The 20,638-nt window shown below is 43.1% G+C and overlaps 1 protein-coding gene across 1 annotated transcript in view; it reads left to right on the plus strand.

The window, feature by feature from the left end:
- The window catches only part of IL1RL2 (interleukin 1 receptor like 2), a 46,892-nt gene that overhangs the window by 9,819 nt on the left and 16,435 nt on the right, over positions 1-20,638 (plus strand). The window contains exons 5-8 of the mRNA XM_036355413.1: positions 2,608-2,767; positions 8,070-8,144; positions 12,115-12,244; positions 12,975-13,111. Coding sequence (XP_036211306.1) covers positions 2,608-2,767; positions 8,070-8,144; positions 12,115-12,244; positions 12,975-13,111 — 502 coding nt within the window. The remainder of the gene's footprint in view (positions 1-2,607; positions 2,768-8,069; positions 8,145-12,114; positions 12,245-12,974; positions 13,112-20,638) is intronic.

The following is a 20,638-nucleotide window of genomic DNA, read 5'->3' on the forward strand; positions in this document are numbered from 1 at the left end:
ACACAGCCAGATAGATTACTCTCAAACACAAGTGTAATAACCCTATTCCCTTGCTTAGGCGGCTTCCAAAGCACATCCCTTTCCATGGTTTCCGATGACATCCCTTGCCTGTCCCTCTGGTTTCATCTTCACATTCTCCCACAGCCACAACCTCTCAGTCAGAGCTCTGGGCTATTTTATGCCTCAGAACCATTGTACACGCTGGGCCAGGAGTGTTCTTTTTGGTGCTTGAAACATGAAACACATTAAAATATTGGCCATTATGAATTTTTAAATTTTAAATCTTATTAGTGAGCTATCACCCAAGAATCTCTATATATAAAAGCCTAAGCAACCGAACAACCCAATGACCAGTTGCTATGACAGGCACTGACCACCAGGGGACAGGTGCTAAACACAGGAGCTGCCTCCTGGGGGTCAGTGCGCTCCCACAGCGGGAGCACCGCTCAACTAACCCCCCTGTCCTGGCCACCCACCAGCCCAGCAGCAGCCACTCACTCCCTCAGTAGTAGTGCAGGTCTAATCTGCAGAGAATGGGCCAGGCACCAACAGACCAGTGTTGCCGGCACAATCCCATCAGCACTGCCTCCTGGAAGTTGACCTCAGGCACTGCGGTCACTTCCCCTCCCTAGACACTCTGCAAGGAAGAAACAATATAAAAGTGGCCACCAGGTGGCTTCCGATAACTGGCGCGAATGTCAGCAGGATGGATCCAGATCCTGGGCCAGAAACGCAGTCCCACTGCCCACCTGGAAGGCAGATCGCGTCCCGCCCCCCTCCCACCTGCCTTGGGACAAGTGTCAGACTCAGGGCTTACTACTGGCAAGCGCAGCTATGGTGACGTGAGCCTCTCCTGATCAGGACTGACTGGGCGAGAGCCGGCGGCAGGCGCAGCAAGGCCGGGATGAGCGGGAGTGGCAGGCAGCATTAGACTTCCGGTTTCGGCCCAATTCCTGCAGGCCATGCGGAGGGACCCTACCTGTGCACAAATTTGTGCACCGGGCCTCTAGTTGTTAAATAAAAATCAAAGCCTTATGAGAATTTAGACTCTAAAATAATGCTTCAGTGGATTATATTAGAGGCCATCCTAGTTACCGTAAAAGGATAGAATGGCTCGTAAGCTAGCAAGGCTGAACTTTCATATGGTTAAATATTTGTACCTGAAAGAAAGAATGAGTCCATTGCCAAGGGGACTTCTCAGCAATGGAAACATGGAAAGTGAAGCCCAGAGACTGTGCCTACCTAAGCCCATGTAGGGAAGAGGTTTCCACAGTCCAGAGATTCAAGCTTTTTTTGGCTTCTTCTCCAAAGAAGGTGACATCACACTATCAGAGTCTGATGCTTTCCCCTATCTGACTCTTACTCACTCCCGTCCCATGGGTAAGCCATTGTCCAGTTACAGCTTAGTTCCCCATGGAGATGTTTATAGAGCAATTATGGAGACTTCTAGGAAGCTGTAGTTTACATAGTAAGTAAGCGAATGCTTGTCCCGGCATTATTGCATTTTACCTTCTGAGACAGATTCGTTAACACTGCTCCGAAGGCAGAGAATGAGGTCTAAAACGTGGGCAATACGATCTTTATCTATAAGTTGAGGGTTTGAATGTCTGTCTTCTCTGTTATCACGAGTGTGCGCTCTCTGAGGCAGGGACTGCATCTTCCTCCTGCCTGGCCTCTCAGTGCGAGCAAGGAGCAGGAACTTAAATGCTGAATGACTAAAATGGGCTCCATTGTCCAAGATGTCACTTTGTAGAGTGAAGCTTCCTGAAGAAAGGGGAAAGATATGAGTGTTCAGAAGTGGGTCTGAGAGATGGGAGAAGTAGCAATTAGCATACAATGTGAGCTTCTGGGAGGACAGATGGGTGTGAGACTTGGCCGCTGGGTGGCTGCTGAGGATGATAGGTAGAAAGGTGTCCTGAGACTAACCAGCCTCCAGTGGGTTTGGGCTGAGGCTGTTTTGTGGATGCCGTGGAAGCAGGGGGGTGAGGGGTGTGAGAAGTGGCATGGCGTCTGCTGTTCATAAACCTCGTCAGCACACATTGACTATGGTCCAGATAGAATGCTGGGAATGAGTTATTTTTGACCTCTGAAAAGGCCAACCCTTGAGAAGTGCAGGAACAATAGGGCCTGTGACACAGTGAAGCAGGCCTTGGCCAAGGGGCGTGGTGGCCCATGGGGAGAGAAGGCCCTGCGGTGGAGGACTCTGCCTGTTCATCCTCCCACTGAACACATTTATGGCCCGGCCTGTCTTCCTCCACGGAGTCTTCCTCCAGCTGCATAGTCTCTGTCCATCGACTCCCATTAGACTGAATGTTCGTAACACTCATTTCAGCCTGTTAAACGTTCTCTGCCAACTCTTCCTGGAGAGCATTATACAGACTTCAGTTAGGTTATACACTACCTAATGTCTAGGGTTTATACACTACCTAATGTCTGTCTAGGGTTATACACTACCTAATGTCTGTCTAGGGTTTATACACTACCTAATGTCTAGGGGCCACAGAGTTTCTTGTATCTCCTCACGGTTTATGGAATGCTGCCAACTGGGAATGTAACTGATCCCAAAATGCTCTTTGAGTTGAATTTTCTTTTCTTTTTTATCTTTAGAACTGTAAAGAGATTAAAGGAGAGCGGTTCACTTATTGGGGAATAAAGCTGTTAGTGAACAATGTTTCGGAGGAAGACAGAGGAAGCTATGCCTGCGAAGCCAGCCTGACACATGCAGGGAGGCAGTTCACTGTGTCCCGGAGAATTGCCGTGAATGTCAGTAAGTATGCTCACGGTCACTGCCTGAGCCTGCAGCTCTGTGGGAGATGGCGCTCTGACTTTGAGACGAGTGACTGATACTCCTGAAGGTGTTGTATCGTAAATCAGCGAACTAGATACAAGACGCCTTAACAAGTCAATTAATTAGGAGTTTTTTTATTGCATGCGGGTTCAGAGCAGAATATCTCTGTCAAATTCTGAACAAACGAAGGAGTATTCCCTTTTTATGTCCTTCTAGGTTTTTGTGTAAGTTATTATTGCCAACGGCCTGTAACCTTGAGTATATATCATATCTAACAAACACCTGTCATATCTATACAGACAACTTGTAACCTTGAGGACATATCATATCTAACAAACACCTGGCATGAGAATATTATCAGTATCAGCATATCAGCCCCTTACGTTAGATGGCTAGCTTGCAAGGTCAGACAGTTAAGTTTATCTTTTCTATTATTCAAGCTAAAAAACAAAGCTATATTTTATAGAATAAGAGACTGTCTAAAAATAACATAGCTGACTTAAAGAGCAAGGGACTATCTAAAAATAGCAGAGACTTTCAAACAGCAGTTTCAAACAGCAGTTTTTCCAAACGAGGGATTATTATGCCTCAAAGGTTAGCAGGTTCTCACATGTCACTATTAGAATCAGAGGGTAGAAAGAATGAGGCATGAGCAATTTAATTTCCTCATCTGAGAAAACAGAATACTCAAAACCCTTGGTCCACTGTAATTGAAACACACACACATCCTATATGTAAGTAGCTATTGGGATGCCTGGCCAAGAATAGAGATTTAGTAAGTGGTGGATATTGTGAAAATTACTCTGTTTCCCTGAGCCCTCACTGGTGTGACTCTTTCGGTGGCCATGCCAGCTTTGGTCTCTGAAATTGGTTCCAGGATGCCTCATGCCCATGGGGTCTTAGTTCTCAGCCCAGAGAGCTGGATTTCTTAAGCATATGCCCTGAAAATTTTAAAGCTGAATCTTAGGGGTAGAAGAAACCTGAATTAGCAATGTCGCTTGAGCCATTAAGTTTGCAAAGGTTTGGGAGGAGAAGGCCTCCTGCCCTTGCAAAGTGGTTCGTGGAGGCCACAGGCCGAACCCAGGCCGCAGGGCTGGGCAGCGGGTTCTCTCTGACACACTCAGCAGGTGCTTCTGCTCGCTGCCGTGGCTTCTTTCCCAGTAGAGAGTTGTTTTCTATATTTACGCCTCTAAATGGGAAGAACTGAAGGCTAAATACATCTTTATTTTAACATTAAATTTATTGGGTAACATTGATTAATAACATTATGTAAACTGTAGGCGAACAATTCCATATAGCACATGTCTGTATGCATGTCTTTGCCTTGCCCCTTCATGTCTGTCACTGATTTCTGTCAGCCTTCATGTCCTGGGAATGCTTAGAGATTTCTTGATGGTGTGGCTGTCTGAGGAGGTGTGTCCAACTTGAGTGGCTTCCTGCTTCCCACCTGGAGCCCCTGAACTGTGAAAATTAATTGCATTAGTTGTTACGATTTTTATGCTTTGGGTTTTATGCTAAGTGATAGAATCTGAAAGTAGGCACTTTGTGTTGGTCACAGTTGAATCGCTAACAGTGAACCCAGTGCCTGGCCTCGTTAGGCACGGAGCTATGTGTGGACTGAATGACTGACTACTCCTGTACTTTCGTTTTACCTGTAGCAGAGGGAACTCTTTGAAAGGCAAAATTTCAAAGGCATCTGAAGAATAAGTCAGAGGTCACTGAGTCCAAGGGTCTAATTTTATGCATTTGAAGTAAACATTTATTTTGATCTATTGTATACCCCAAATTGTTAAAATTTGATAAACAAAAATTTTTAAAAACACTACACTTTGTTTTTTCCTGTTGAGAAGCTCTCAGCCTAGTGGTAGTGGAGCTAGAGAGCATTTCACATTATGTGGTGAGGACAGTTATAGACAGTGTCTGAGGGAGCAGGAAAAGATTCAGAAGTTTCCCCATGGTGGCAAGTAAATGGCCTAAAGGCTTCAGAAAGGAAATGTCATCTGAACTGAATTGTGAAAGATGAGTAGGGTTTATGGAAATAAAGAAGAGCAAGGAGGGGCAGAGAGAGTATAAGGCAAAGCATAGAAGTGTCTTCCATTGTCGATTATGTTGGATGTAATATGTAAGTACAAGGTGAGGAAGCCATAGAGTCACATGGGCAAGGTCAAGGGGACCGGTCACATGCAGGTGTATCATGTTGCTTCTGAAGAGCCCTGGGTTGGGTGCAAGTACAGAGCGACAAGGCTGTGTTTGTGATGGTGAAAGTTTTGAGATGGGTTGGGCAGGAGTTGAAGAGGGTCTGAGGCCTGGACCATTTAGAATGTTTCTTCAATGTCCAGAAGAGTGTTGATTATCTAAACTTGGATGGAAGCGGTAGAGCTTCTTCTCAGGCAGTCATTCAGCGACTCTTCACTCAGTGCCTAACAAGGCCAGGTCCTGTGCTAAGCAGAGAGAACATGATGGTGAGGAAAGCAGCCAGGTCCACTGCTCTGCCAGGGCTTTGAAGCCTGAGCAGGGAGGGAGGGAGAAATTTACCAGATAGTGTACTAATGATAATAACTAAGGAGATTAATGCAATGAAGGAAATGAAGATAGAGCAAACAGACAAGGGCCGATTGAAAAGTCAGGGAAAGCTTCCTGATACTGGTGATGCGATGGGCAGGAGTATTCACTGAGTAGTGGAATGGGTGAGCTCTGTTGAGACTGAGGGCACAGCCCAAGTGAGGGCCCTATAACAAGACAGACAATGGCGTTTCTGAAGGGTGGAAAGCAGACAGGTTGGCTGGAGCTATGGTGAGTGATGGAAATCATGGTGGGTTATAAAGTTGGAGAAATAGTCATGAGCCAAGATTCGGTGGGAATATGCAATCTAAAGCGGGAAGTATGGATCTATCCTACGAAAATGGCAGAGAGGTTGAGAGCAGGCTAGCTGATGTGACTTACATTGCTGAAAGCTCACTGTGGCTGCTGTGCACCGGATGATCCCTACGGAAACAGGAGTGGCGGTTAGTAGGCCTGTGAAGAAATGCAAGTGAGATGTCAAGTATGTACAGGCAACATGATGGCCCTGAAGATGGAGGGATGTGATGTGATGGATTAGAGGCATTTTAGGAGGTAAAATCCACAGGTCTTAGTGTAGGATTGAATGTGAAGTGAGGGATGTGGCATGATCAAGGAAGCTAGGCTTTGGGCATACACAAGTGATTGGATGATGATATTATTCAATAAAATAAGGTAACGTTAGAGGAAAACTGGGGTTAGGAATGTGATCATGAGTTTGGTCATGGATAAAGTGAGTACATGGGCAAAGTGAGTACACGGAGAATGTGAGTACATGGTGGTTTTGAGTTGCTCAGGTGGAGACACTGAGGAGGCTGTAGCCTATGTGGGTCTGGATCTTAGAGAAAGAACTCGAGATAGTACAGCTCCTTACAAGGTCATTGGCCTTGAGGTGGTAATTGAAGAGCTGGATATAAACTAGAGTGCCTAGGGAAAGAGTAGAGAGTAGAAAATAGAGGGTTTAGGAGTAAGTAATCACAGACTGAGAAATGTTAAGAGGTAAAATTAGTTTGACTTGGTGATTGGTCATTTGAAGAAGGTGAAGCAAAAGCTGTTGCCTAGAATGACTTTTAGATTTTAGATGTGCATGGTCATGTGGAAGGCGGCAATTATCTAGCTGGTGATGATTTCTGTTTGGGATGTACTGAATCTGAATAGTTTGTAGAAGGTGCCAATATTATTGCCATCATAAAGGATGTATGTTTTTGAATTTTCCTAGTTTCCTTTTTTATAACTTCCACATCCCACCAAATGGATAGGAAGAATATGGGACTAAGAGAGTGACTGTTAAATTTTGGTGGACAAATGAGGAAGAGAAGAAGTACAGAAAGATGAAAGGGTGAGGGGGTCCATGTCATATGAGGTAGGCAATTATAAAGTGGTATGTAGGGATGAAAGAGCTAAAGAAAAACAGGAGGGAAAGGACAGGAAAGACATGAAAAAGCAGGGTTGGGGGATGGAGGAATGGGACTAAAGACAAGACATTAGGGTCATTGTTTCTATCTAGGACCTAGGCCAGAGCTTTAATAATAGCCAATGCTTTAGAAGTATATTTAGATTATCAGAGACTTTTATTACATAACTAGGGGCCCAGTGCATGAATTCGTGAACCTTGAAAGGAACTGTGGGCTGTGAGGCTGCGGTGGGCACAGGAGTGGGTCTCAGCCCATCCTCTGTGCCCCTGCCTGGCCTCTCCCACCGTGGCCTCTGGTCCCATCTGCTGGCAGCCCTGCTCCCAGTGCTGCTGCCACTCCCATGCACTGATGGCACGGGCCCTGCCCAGCAGCGGGTGCGAGCGGGGCTGGCACCGTCAGGAAGAGAAGAAGTACAGAAAGATGAAAGATGGGTGTGAGTGGTGGCTGCTGCTCAGATCACCCCTCAGGAGCAGGGGGAGGCGGAGAAACCCTCAGGGACAATTGAGGCCAGCAGCTGCCGCTCGTACCTGCTGACGGTGCCAAGCAACCGGGACCAGTGGGTGTGACTGGGACCAGTGCTGGCAGCAGGTGCGAGCGCCAGGCAGGACCAGGGCATGCGGGAATAAAGAATTGTCAGTAACCACCAGAGGGGCTCGCCCGGATGACAGCGACTGGTGCCCTGCCTTGGTCTGGTGCTCCTGCTCACCTGCTCCGCCATCCTGCCAAGGCCGACACCCGCCATATACCGTGCATGCGCTCTGGTGGTTAGTGCACGACCTATTGATCAGTTGTTTGGTTGTTTGGTTGTTCTGCTGTTCAGTCTATTTGCATATTAGGGTTTTATAGAGAGAGAGCTCATCAGTTTATATTTATACCAAATATGTAAATACTAGAGGCCCAGTGCATGAATTTGTGCATGTGTGGGGTCTGGCCAGCCCACCCTGATCAGGGCCAATCAGGCTGGGCTGACTTGGGGGAGGGGACGTGGGATGTTGGCCAGCCGGCCCCGCCCCCTGATCGAACTCCTGGTAGAGGAGACAATTTGCATATTAGCCTTTTATTATATAGGATATAATGGAAAAGCAAATTTTCTTAATAGGCCAGCTTTTAGGTTTTTTCCTTAACAATTCAATTATTTTTGGTTTAAAAATATGCATTTATAGAGTGACACTGTCATGGCATGAATTATGATTTTTCTTGACAAATGTTTTTTGAGGGTCTGCAAGTTTTTAATGCTATTATCACATTAAAGTAATTGGGAATGTATTGTATGTGATTCTAATGCAATTTCATGTGTGATTTCTTAGCAGAAAATGTTGGACGTGAAGGAAGAATCCCTGAAATAACGTATCCAATAAACAATACAATTGAAGCACAACTTGGTGAGTAAAGTTCTGAAAACCATTGAAATCATTAAGGGTAGAAATCAACAGCCTAGGGAATTTCTTGAATTTCAGGGATGAAGAACATGCCACACACGTCCCGTTTTCCCGCTCGGAGGCGCCTGGGCTCCTCGGGAGCGGCACCGAAACAGCAAACCCAGGGAGCCGAGGCCTGGCAGCGAGCACGCTGGTCTCTGGCCTAAGACAGTGAACTCCACCCCCGGCCTCAGGCATTTTCCAGCCTGCACTACCTGATGTGTAGTCAGAGGCTCTGACCTCTTCCCTTAGATTGTCAAATTAAAAACTGACAACAACAGCCATCCAGGGTGAACGAATCAAAATTATACCTATTTTTTTGTCAGATAGGCAAAACATATATTTTTCGGTATGCTACAAATTTTAGTAATTAGTTTATGTGTGCCATGAATTGAAAATGATTGGAAATCATTGGTCTAAATGATTAATGTAAATCTGTTTATGCAAAGGCAATGAAAACGTAAAAATAATTCCTGAAAGAGATGATAAAACTACTAATATAATGTTGGTCAAGCATTCTGAATGATATAATCTCGCAATGGAAATTATTTTAAAGGAGTAGAGAGAATTATCATGTTATTTTCCTTATTTTACTTAGGAAGGGACCAGTGAACATTGCCTCAGTTTATGATCTAAGTGAAGAAAAAGGAGCTCAAATTATTTTTTAAAATGTAAAGGTAATTGCTAATAAAATACTGGTTGAATACTTTCTGAAGAAAAAAGTAAATTAAACAAATTATTATTAAAAGATAAATGCTGAGGTTGAATCAAATATTAAAATCCGGTTACATGCTATTTTTAAAAGACATAGTTCTAAAATACATGACCTAAAGATTAAATATAAATTCATATGCCTTGTATAACTTGGCAATATGAATCTTTCAATCTGATAAATGTCTTTTAATGCAAAAAATTAAATGACAAATTGAATCATTTGATACTAATAAAAATTATAATTACCCCTCTCCCCTCAAAAAAAGTTATGTGCCAAATAACAGTGCATCAAAATATTTGAAGCTAAAACTCTCGGATATACAAAAGCAATATGATAAGACAATGCAATTATTTCAATTATAGTGGGAGATTTTAACATACTCTGGATTTGACTAATTTGTTAGTCAAATAAGGATCTGAAAAATTATAATAACATGATAAGAATAATGTATTAAATAAACCACACTAATACAAATTATGAAAAACTCAAGAGTCCCAGAAGAGGAAATCAACAACTCTATCTTCTATTTATTTGCTTTGCTGGTTAGATTTAACTCACAGCCATAGTTGCAGATTACTTAGAAAATAATGGCAGTGAAAACATGTCAAGCTTCATGGAATGTGACCAACGCTGAATCTAAACAAGATACAAATATCATCATTATCAATAGTAAGTGCAGACATAATAAAAATGCATAAATTAATCATTAAACTTTATAAATGGGGGCAACAAAATAACCCATGGCAAAAAATAACAAAGATAAAAGTAAACAGATCATGACTTTAATAAATAGTAAGTTCCAGGGTTGAATCTGGGATAGAAGGGCTCGTGGTGGGGTGGGGTGGGGCAGGGTGGGGCGGAGCGGGGTGGGGTGGGTGGGGTGGGGAGATGAAAAGAAAAGATAGAGAACCTCCAGTAAATGTAATCCCCCAAAGGTAGAGAAACTTAAATATGAAAGAAATGAGAAAGCTTATCAAGCAATAAGTGGAAAGGAGATAAAATCTTTTTAAAGGCGTTGGTCCTACAGACGTATTTTAATAAAGGTCTTGTAAACTTTCAAGAAAATAACAAAGCTCATAACAGGATATTTGTCTACATATCACCATGTGACTTCGCCAGTGGATTTCACAAACACCCAGAAAAGATGAGTATATCTGTTTTGACTCTCTTAATTAACTCCCCCCGCTCTTGTCTTTGAAAATTCTAGCCCATGTGTTTAGAGTTTAGACACTAAAGAGAAAAGAGATGTAAACTGCTGTGAAGAGGAAGGGGTAAACATATAATTATTTTAAATGGCTTATGGCTATCTACTTGGAAATTATAAGAAAATTCTCTAAAAAAACTATGATAACTAGCAATTCTCCTGTAAGGAATTCCAATATAAAATAAACTTTCAAAGCTAATAGCATTTTTATATGCCTGAAATAATCATATATTATGTAATTAGAGAAATGGCATTCAAAATTGCAACAAAATAGCAAAATATTAATAAATAAAAAGAACAGGAAATTTGAAAGACCTGCCTACATTAAAAAAAAAAAAATTGCAACATTTTAAGGAAGGACATTAAAAAAGACACGTCTTTGTGATTCCTTAGCATGTTTCCAAATGGGACACTCAGTCTCAGAAGGAGGTTATTTCTCTCAGATTAAGGTACATGTTTAATATCTCACCAATGAAATGCCACTGAATGTCCTGAAACTTGACAGGGCTTTTCTAAAGTCGTGTCAAAAAATGCTGGCAAGAGTCAGCAAAGAAATAATCGAATAGAAGAAATTTACTATATATTAAAGTATGTTATAAAGTTATAATAAATGCATATTGATATTTGCATACAAATAGGTTAAAGTAACATAAAACAATAAGCAGATGCTGAAATATATAGGAATTTAGTAAGCAGATTTGGGGCATTTAAAAATGTGCGGGGAAAGAGAACTATAGTATGTGTGTGAAGTTGACATGACTTGTTAAATTTGAAGACTATGTAGTTTATTCTTTATCTTATAACAGACACAAAAATACACTTTTGATGAATTAAAGAAATATCTATATATATAAAAGGCTAAGTAACTGACCATCCATCCGACCGACTGACCGGCTGGTACATAAGACATACACTGGCAATCTACAATAATAGAAGTGTAATATGCTAATTAGACCGGACAGCTGGACGTCCTTCCTGACAACCTTCCAGACAAAGCCAGGGCTGCAAGGGCCGAGGCAAGCCTCCGTGACTGCAAGGGCCAAGCCCCTTGCATGAATTTCGGGCATCGGGCCTCTAGTTTAAAAATAAATGTTGACTTGCGCCTACGTCATATTTGTCCCTGTCTGATACTGGCCTCCCATTTAAATCAATTCGAAGACAGTTTTCCATGATGCTAGCATATGTGATGACTATTAATAAATCACAGGAGAAACTCTAGACAGAGTAGAAATATTCCTACCTGAACCTATTTTCAGACATGGTCAGTTATATGTTGCTTTCTCTTGAATTCGAAGAGCATGTGATAAAGTTAAAGTTGTAAATACTTCATGACAAGGAAATCTGAAAGTGTTTTTACTCTTAATGTGGTATACAGGGAGATATTAGAATAAGTTTAATCAATTTATCAGTCATTGTTTTATATCATGTTTTTGTTGTTTTTATATCATGTTTTGTTGTTTTTATATCATGTCTTTGTTGTTGTTATATCATATTGTTATTGTTTATTTATTAATAAATTTATGTATCATTTTCATATAGATTTTACAAATTTTCTTTAATCTCTGACACTTCTATTATAGAAAAAAGGAGAGTAGCAATATTAAAATATTTCTTCTAATTAATTTCTTTTCAATGTGCATGAATCTGTGCACCAGGCCACTAGTTTATAAATAAAACCACAGAAGTGACATTAAAAAATAAAGACAATTTTTTTTAATCTAATGCCAAAATGATGTACTTTCGAAAATAAAATTTGTGATTTCTTTTGGAAGAAATCACAAAAGATCAAAAATTAGACTAGCATAAAAAATATAGATGGCACTATAGATGAAAAACAGTGAAGACACAAGCTCCCGGGGCCCCTGTGACCTCTGCCCAGTAAAGCAGATCAGCACTGACCACAGGAGTGTGTTTTTGGTGATGAGAAGGTAGTCAAGGCTCAGAAACAGGGCGTATTTGTTAAGCAGGTCACTTAGGGTAGAATTTTTATGGAGTGTTTGTGACTGCGGTTTCAGGCTCCACCCTTACTGTGAACTGCACCATCACAGACTCCAGGGACAACACCAACCTGCGCAGCTGGAGGGTCGGCAGCACTTGGGTGGACGTGTACTACCAAGAGTCCAAGCGGGTCCAAGAAGGAAACGAGTAGGTGTTTTGTTGTCCTGGCTTCTCTGCGAGCCAGCGGCACTTTCTCCAGTTCAGTGATTGGGTTAGTTCTGCTGCCTGAGAAGGTTCCTGCCTTCTCGTCGCTCCTTTTGCTTTGTCTCTCGAGGATCTCAGTGCTATGTGTGGGCGAGCAACTGTTCAGAGATTGTCACTCTCCTGCGTCCTCGTTCCAGATGAGGTGAACGGGAGGCGTGGCCTGCTGGAATGAGATCAATTTCTGTCAGCTGCTACTGAAAACCAGCCTCATTCCCAGGCACGTGATGGACCAGAGGCCTTCAGCCTTAAGCAGGAAACACGTGGCAATACAGGGACACTTGGGGAGCAGTGCATGGTCATTAGCTGACTGAGGGCATGAGCCCCATTCATGATGGTATGAATTGCATGATGTGGAACAAGACTCATGAGGTCAGAGGGCAGGGAACGTGTGTTGGGCCTTGCAGTGTAGATAAGTTAGGGTACGTGGAGAGGGAGAGGGGAGTCCTTTAGGGTGGAGGATGGGAGTTTACAGTGAACAGAACCACACTTCCCCAAGAGAATGCCATTTTAGAACTACACCGTGCACACACCTCACTGAACTACTCGGGGAGTATTTGTAGGTGCACGGCGGCTGGAGTGTCTCAGGAAAGAACCTGGTTCTCCAGACGAGGGGTCATGAAACACGTCGGGGAAGATATGACTCATGTACTAATGATCGACTCCTCTTTCACAGAACCCACGTTGCTTTTAAGGAACATGCTGTTTACACAGTTGGCATAACCTTTTTAGAAGTGAAAACGGAAGATTATGGCCATCCCTTCACATGCCATGCTGGTGCGTCTGCGGCATACTTCATGCTAACGCCCCCAGGTAATGTTCCCGTGGGCCAGGTACTGCTGAGAGGCTCCGATGGTGGCAAGGACACACACGGAAGACAGGTGGCATGTATGCAGGCATGTGGCAGCAGGGTGGTGGGACACAGACAAACCCAGCATGAGGTACTGGGTGAGTCTGAGAAGGCTCTCCAGGCGCTGCAACTCCAGCATGGGGTGTGTGGGGAGTGCCATGTTATCAGACGTGGAATGCATGGGGAGTGCCATGTTAACATATGTGGCATATGTGGGGAGTGCCATGTTATCAGATGTGGAATGTGTGGGGAGTGCCATGTTATCAGACGTGGAATGTGTGGGGAGTGCCATGTTAACATATGTGGAATGTGTGGGGAGTGCCATTTTAACATATGTGGAATGTGTGGGGAGTGCCATGTTATCAGACGTGGAATGTGTGGGGAGTGCCATGTTAACATGTGTGGAATGTGTGGGGAGTGCCATGTTATCAGACATGGAATGCATGGGGAGTGCCATGTTAACATGTGTGGAATGTGTGGGGAGTGCCATGTTATCAGACATGGAATGCATGGGGAGTGCCATGTTAACATGTGTGGAATGTGTGGGGAGTGCCATGTTATCAGACATGGAATGCATGGGGAATGCCATGTTATCAGATGTGGAATATGTGAGGAGTGCCATGTTAACAAATGTGGAATGCTTGGGGAGTGCCATGTTAACATATGTGGAATGTGTAGGAGTGCCATGTTAACAGACGTGGAATGTGTGGGGAGTGCCATGGAATACATGGGGAGTGCCATGTTATCAGACGTGGAATGCATGGGGAGTGCCATGTTAACAGACGTGGAATGTGTGGGGAGTGCCATGTTAACATATGTGGAATGCGTGGGGAGTGCCATGTTATCAGACATGGAATGCATGGGGAGTGCCATGTTAACATATGTGGAATGTGTAGGAGTGCCATGTTAACAGACGTGGAATGTGTGGGGAGTGCCATGGAATGCATGGGGAGTGCCATGTTATCAGACGTGGAATGCGTGGGGAGTGCCATGTTATCAGACGTGGAATGCGTGGAGAGTGCCATGTTATCAGATGTGGAATGTGTGGGGAGTGCCATGTTATCAGACGTGGAATGCGTGGGGAGTGCCATGTTATCAGACGTGGAATGCGTGGAGAGTGCCATGTTATCAGATGTGGAATGCGTGGGGAGTGCCATGTTATCAGACGTGGAATGCATGGGGAGTGCCATGTTAACAGTGACATGTTCTCCACCAAAGTTCTGGTAAACAGGTGTTCCTGTACCAAACCTGATTGCTCAATGTTTATAGTCATGTGCTTGTGATTTTCAGCCTTTAGGTGGTTTTTTATAAATAATTTGATATGAAAATAAAACGTTTATGTATATTTTTATCAGGTAACTTTTAAAATTATCTGCAGAGGCTGAATTCTGACACTGAGCAGAGGCCTTCAGACTTATGTACAGACATTGCTCTCCTGATGCCGTGCAGAGCTTACCGTTGCCCACGGCAGGGGACACAGCCGGGAAGACCAAGATGCTGTAATCATAACCTGGGGCACAGCTTAAACTGCCAGCGGGCGAGGGGAGGTGCTTGAAGACCCGTGTAAAATGCTGCTGTGCACCTTAGCAAGACCGTTTTTCCTTGATTCTATTAATACCAACTTGTTTCCTTGGCTAGCTGCACGCAAGAGAGAGAGGGCTTGACTTGGTGATCGGTTTAACTGTGCTTGCGTGTGTCTAGCTCAAGTCCTACTCGAGAGGTTTTTCTAGAATTTAACATCAACATTAGCTCAGTGAGTGCTGTATGGAGCTATAGGATGTGCCTTGGCCCCTGGCCTCCCGAGTGTCCATCGCCTCCCTTCCAATAACAAGGAGTAGGGATGTGTCCACAACAGCTGCAGTCCTGACACACAAGCACGTGCATGGCCTGGAGGCCATAGTCACTCTGCCCGAGCTGCTTCAGCCGTGAGTGAGCACGCAGCACCTCCCCTCCTCACCTGGGCCCATGAGGACTCTCTGGGTTGCAACAGGTGGAAGAAGCCTTGGGCTTATCAGCCACCATTATCCATTTTTACTCTTCTCGAGGACTTTCTCTTGTCATAGAAAGTAAATTTTTAAGTTTTTTTTTTATTGATTTCAGAGAGGAAGGGAGAGGGAGAGAGAGATAGAAACATCAGTGATGAGAGAGAATCATTGATCAGCTGCCTCCTGCAAACCCCACACTGGGGACTAAGCCGCAACCCAGGCATGTGCCCTGACCCGGGAATCAAACCATGATCTCCTGGTTCATAGGTCGATGCTCAACCACTGAGTCATGCTGGCTGGGAAGTAATTTTTGATGGTTTCCCCCAATCAGTCTTGTGCATCTGTCTCTCTTGGTGGCCCACCTGAGTGATTCTTGAGGCTCTGTCACCAGTGCGGTCCTTTCTTATCCTCATCCCTGATAACCTTCCCACTCTCAGGGCTTCAGTGTCATCTCTGAGCAGGTGCAGCCCACATGTCCAGACGCATCCTCCCTCCCACCTCTCAGGTGGCGGCCTGCATTGCCAGCTGCTTGCTGGCCTGGTTCTGAACTTTCTGGAAGAGAAGGGTGTCATGATTTTTCAATGTTGCTGCTCAGGCCTATGGGGCTCATTGCTGCATCAGTGATGTAGCAGGAAGCCGTAGTTCATTCTTATTGCTGAGTCCTATTTAACTGAAGAACTAAATCACAGTTGATTTTTCTGCTATAAATATGTCACCATTGTGTTGTTCCCACTTTGGAGCTATTCATAGATCATGCTGCTTGGACATTTCAGGCTGTGAGTTGTTAGGTGGAGAGGCAGCCCTCCATGCATATCCTCGAGTAGGATTAGCACAGAGGACTCAGGAGCCACCCAGAGAGAATAGGGGAGGAGACTGCACAAGACTTGAAGGAATTATCATTGAAATCGGCCTCAACCTAGAAGTGTGAGTTCTTTGTTTAGTGACCTTGACTAAAAATGACCAATATAGATTTTCTTTTTTGTCTTTTTCTTTTGTTTTTAATGTTGACACTATTACAGATGCCCCCCAGTTCCCCCTCCCTTTGCCGGAAGCTCACCCCCCCCCCACTCCGACATACACCACACTGTTGTCTGTGTCGATGGGGGCTGTGCGTATATGCTCTTTGGCCACTCTCTTCACCTTCTTTCATCCAGTCACCCACACCTCCAGCCCCCTCTAAGATCTGTCAGTCTGTTCCATGTGTCCATGCCTCTGGTTTTGTTTGGTTTATTTTGTTCATTAGATTCCACATATTAGTGAGATCATATGGTGTTTGTCTTTCTCTGACTGGCTTATTTCACTTAGCATGATCCTCTCCAGGTCCCTCCATGCTGTCTCAAAGGGTAAGAGCTCCTTTTTTACTGCTGCATAGTATTTCATGGTGTAAATGTACCACAGCTTTTTTATCCACTCGTCTACTGATGGGCACTTGGGCTGTTTCCAGATCTTGGTTATCTATACTAATAAAAGGGTAATATGCTAATTAGACCGGATAGACTGGACGTCTTCCAGACGTCCTTCTGGACAAAGCCACGGTGGCAGGGCCGAGGCAGAGACAGTTAGGGGCAATCAGACAGGCAGGCAGAGCAGTTAGGGGTGATCAGGAAGGCAGATGACTGGTTAGGGGCGATCAGGCAGGTATGCAGAGTGGTTAGGGGTGATCAGTCATGTCATTAGTATTTTAATCAGAATTGCATTGAATCTATAGATTTCTTTGGGTAGTATGGACATTTTAATGATGTTAATTTTTCCAATCCAAGATTTCAACATTCTTGAATTTGTTAAGACTCCTTTTGTGTCATAACATGTGGTCTATCTTTGAGAATGTTCATTGTGCACTAGAGATATATACTTCCCCTTGTTTGTATCTTCCTCTATGTCCTTTTTCAATGTCCTATAGTTTTCTGAGTATTGGTCTTTTACCTCCTTGGTTAAGTTTATTTTTAGGTACCTTATTTTTTGTTGCAGTAGTAAGTGGTATTGTTTTCTTAGTACCTCTTTTTTTAAATATATTTTTATTGATTTCAGAGAGAAAGGAAGAGGGAAAGAGAGATAGAAACATCAATGATGAGAGTGAAACCTCCTGAATGCCCCCTAGGGGAATCGAGCCTGCAACTTGGGCATGTGCCCTTGACCGAAATCGAACCCCAAACCCCTCAGTCCACAGGCAGGTGCTCTATTCACTGAACCAAACTGGCTAGGGCATTTTCTCTTTCTGATAGTTCATTATCCCATATAATAAAAGAGAATCATGTAAAATTGACCGTCCCCCCGCTACGCTCACCAGCCAATCAGGAGCGAGTATGCAAATCAACCCACCAATGATGGTGGGTTGATTTGCATACACAGGCGCCAGGTGGAGAGCAGAATGGGAGAGCCAGCAGAGAGTGGAGTGGCTTGGGGAACTTGGCTCCCCAAGCTGCCAGACGGAGAGCAGAGAGGGAGAGCTGGCAGCTTGGAGGACTTGGCAGAGTGGGAGGCCATGGACGGAGACAGAGCAGGAAGGGAAAACCAAGAGCATGGGGAGCACCCGGAATGCTGGGAATCGTAGTTCTGATGGCAGGCGGATCTCCTAGACACTAGAGTAGCAGTTCTCAACCTGTGGGTTGTGACCCCTTTGGTGGTTGAACGACCCTTTCACAGGGGTCGCCTAAGACCATCCTGCATATCAGATATTTACATTACCATTCATAACAGTATCAACATTACAGTTATGAAGCAGCAACGAAAATAATTTTATGGTTGGGACACAACATGAAGAACTGTGTTTAAAGGGACAGAAGGTTGAGAACCACTGCACTAGAGCAAAGTGAGCCTGGGGCAAGTTACTGTTGTGGTGGGGGATGGAGGGAAAGCAAAGGTGAGAGACATACGTAAAATCAGAGTGTCTAGGAAAAATTAAAGGGAAGATATCTTAAAACTTCCAGGAAATCTCCACCAATGAAGCAAAGAAAAAAAAAAAGCCTCTATTATTCTGTGAGCAACAAACCAAACTGAGTTGGGATCTCAGACAATTCGCTCATATGATTGCAAAGACAGACAGAAACTCCCGGATTGGAGAGGGCTCCCCTGAGGGCTCCCAGATTGCAGAGGGTGCAGGTTGGGCTGAGGGACCTCCACACCCCCCAGTGCACAAATGTCATGTACCGGGCCTCTAGTAAGTGTACAAAAATGCCACTGATCTGGATGTTAATTTTGTATCCTGCTACTTAGCCGAATTCATATATTATATATAGCAGTTTTTTGGTGGACTCTTCATGGTTTTCTATGCACAATATCATGTTATTGGTGAATAATGACAGTTTTGTTTCCTCCTTTCCAATATGGATACCTTTTATTTCTGTGGCCAAGACTTCCAGTACTATGTTGAATAGGTGCTGAAAGCAGACATCCCTGTCTTGTTCCTGATCTTAAAGGAAACACTTTGTTTTTGCCCATTGAGTGTGATGTTGGCTGTGGGGTTTGTCATATGTACCCTTTATTACACTGAGATATGTTCCCTCTATTCCCACTTTGTTGAGAGTTTTTATCATAAATGGGTGCTGGATTTTATCAAATGTTCTTTGTGTATCTATTGATATGATCATGTGGTTTTAACCTTTCATTTGTTTTTTTTTGTGTGTGTGATATGTCATATTTATTGAATTGTGAATATTTGACCAACCTTGCATCCCTGGAATAAATTGATCATGGTGTATGATCTTTTCAATCTATTGCTGGATCCAATTTGCTAATATTTTTTGAGGATTTTAGCATCTATGTTTATCAGGATATTGGCCTATGATTTTCTTTCTTTGTAGTATCTTCATCTGATTTTGGAATTAGGGTAATGCTGGCTTTGTAAAAAGAGCTTGAAAGTCTTTCCTCCTCTTGAATTTTTTGGAATAGTTTGAAGAGGATAGGTGTTAGTTTTCCTTTGTATGCTTGATAAAAGTCCCCTGTGAGGCCATCGGTCCAGGAATTTTGTTTACTGGGAGTTTTTATTTTTATTACTGCTTCAACTTCATTAGTTGTTGTTGACCTATTGAGGCTTTTTGATTTTTCCTGAATGAGTTTTGAAGATTGTATGTTTCTAGGAATTTGTCCCTTTTGCCCAGATTGTCCATTTTTTTTACAATTATTTGTATTTCTGTGGTGTCAGTTGCTACTTTCCCTCTTTCATTTGTGATTTTATTTATTTGGGTGCTTTCTCTTTGTTTCTTGGTGAGTCTGGCTAAGGGTTTATCAACCTTATTTGTTTTTCCAAGGAACCATCTCTTGGTTTCATTTATCTTTTACTTTTTTTTTTTTTTTTTAGTCTCTATGTCATTTATTTCCACTCTCCTCTTTATTATTTCCTTTCTTCTACTTCTTCTGGGCTTTGTTTGTTGTTCTTTTTGTAGTTGGTTTAGGCATAGGGCTCAGTTATTTATTTTAGATTTTTATTGCTACTTGAGCGAGGCCTGCAATGCTGTGAACTTCCCTTTCAGGACTGTTTTCATTGTGTCCATAGCTTTGGGTTGTTGTGTGTTCATTTTCACTTGTTTCCAGGTAATTTTTTATGTCTTTCTTGATCTCATTGGTAACCCACTCATTGTTTAATAACACTATTTAGCCTCCATTTTTTTGAAAATTTTTGAGGGTTTTAAAAATTGTAGTTGATTTCTAGTTTCATGCCACTGTGATCCAAGAAGATGTTTAACAAGATTTCAACCTTATTGAATTTGTTAATATTTATTTTGTGTCAAACATTTGGCCTATCTTTGAGAATGCTCATTGTAAATTAGATGAGAATGTATTGCTTTGGGATGAAATGTTCTGTAAATTTCAATTAAATCCATCTGATCTACTGTCTAATTTAAGGCCTCTGTTTCCTTGTTGATTTTTTATCTGGAAGATCTATCCAGTGATGTCAGTGGGGTGTTAAAGTCTCCTTCTATGACTGTAATTCTGTTGCTCTCCCCTAAAGTCCACCAAGAGTTGTCTTAAAAAAATAATGTGTGTGTGTGTGTGTGTGCGCGCACGCGCGCACATGCGTGCCTATATATTTACCAGGGTTATATCCTCTTGTTGGGCTTATCCCTTAGTATTATATAGTGGCCTTCTTTGTCTTGTTTATGGCCTTTGTTTTGAAGTCTATTTTGTCAGATCTGAGTATTGCTACCTAACTTTTTAGTTTCCATTTGCATGGAATATTTTTGTTATTGTTAATCCTCAGCTGAGGATATATTTTCCATTGACTTTTAGAGAGAGTGCAAGGGGGGGGGGAAGAGAGAGAGAGAGAGAAACATCAATGTGAGAGAGATACATTGATTTGTTGCCTCCCACACACTCCCCGACTGGGATTGAACCTGCAACCCATGTACATGCCCTTGACTGGGAATCAAATTTGTGGCCTATTGCTGCATGGGCTGAGACTCTTAACCACTGGGTCACACTGACCAGAGCATGCATGGAATTTTTTTCTATCCCTTCACTTTCAGTCTGTGTGAGTCCCTTGTTCTGAGGTGGGTCTCTTATAGACAG

This window comes from Myotis myotis, unplaced genomic scaffold, assembly GCF_014108235.1.
Source record: "Myotis myotis isolate mMyoMyo1 unplaced genomic scaffold, mMyoMyo1.p scaffold_m19_p_22, whole genome shotgun sequence".
Lineage (NCBI taxonomy): Eukaryota > Metazoa > Chordata > Mammalia > Chiroptera > Vespertilionidae > Myotis > Myotis myotis.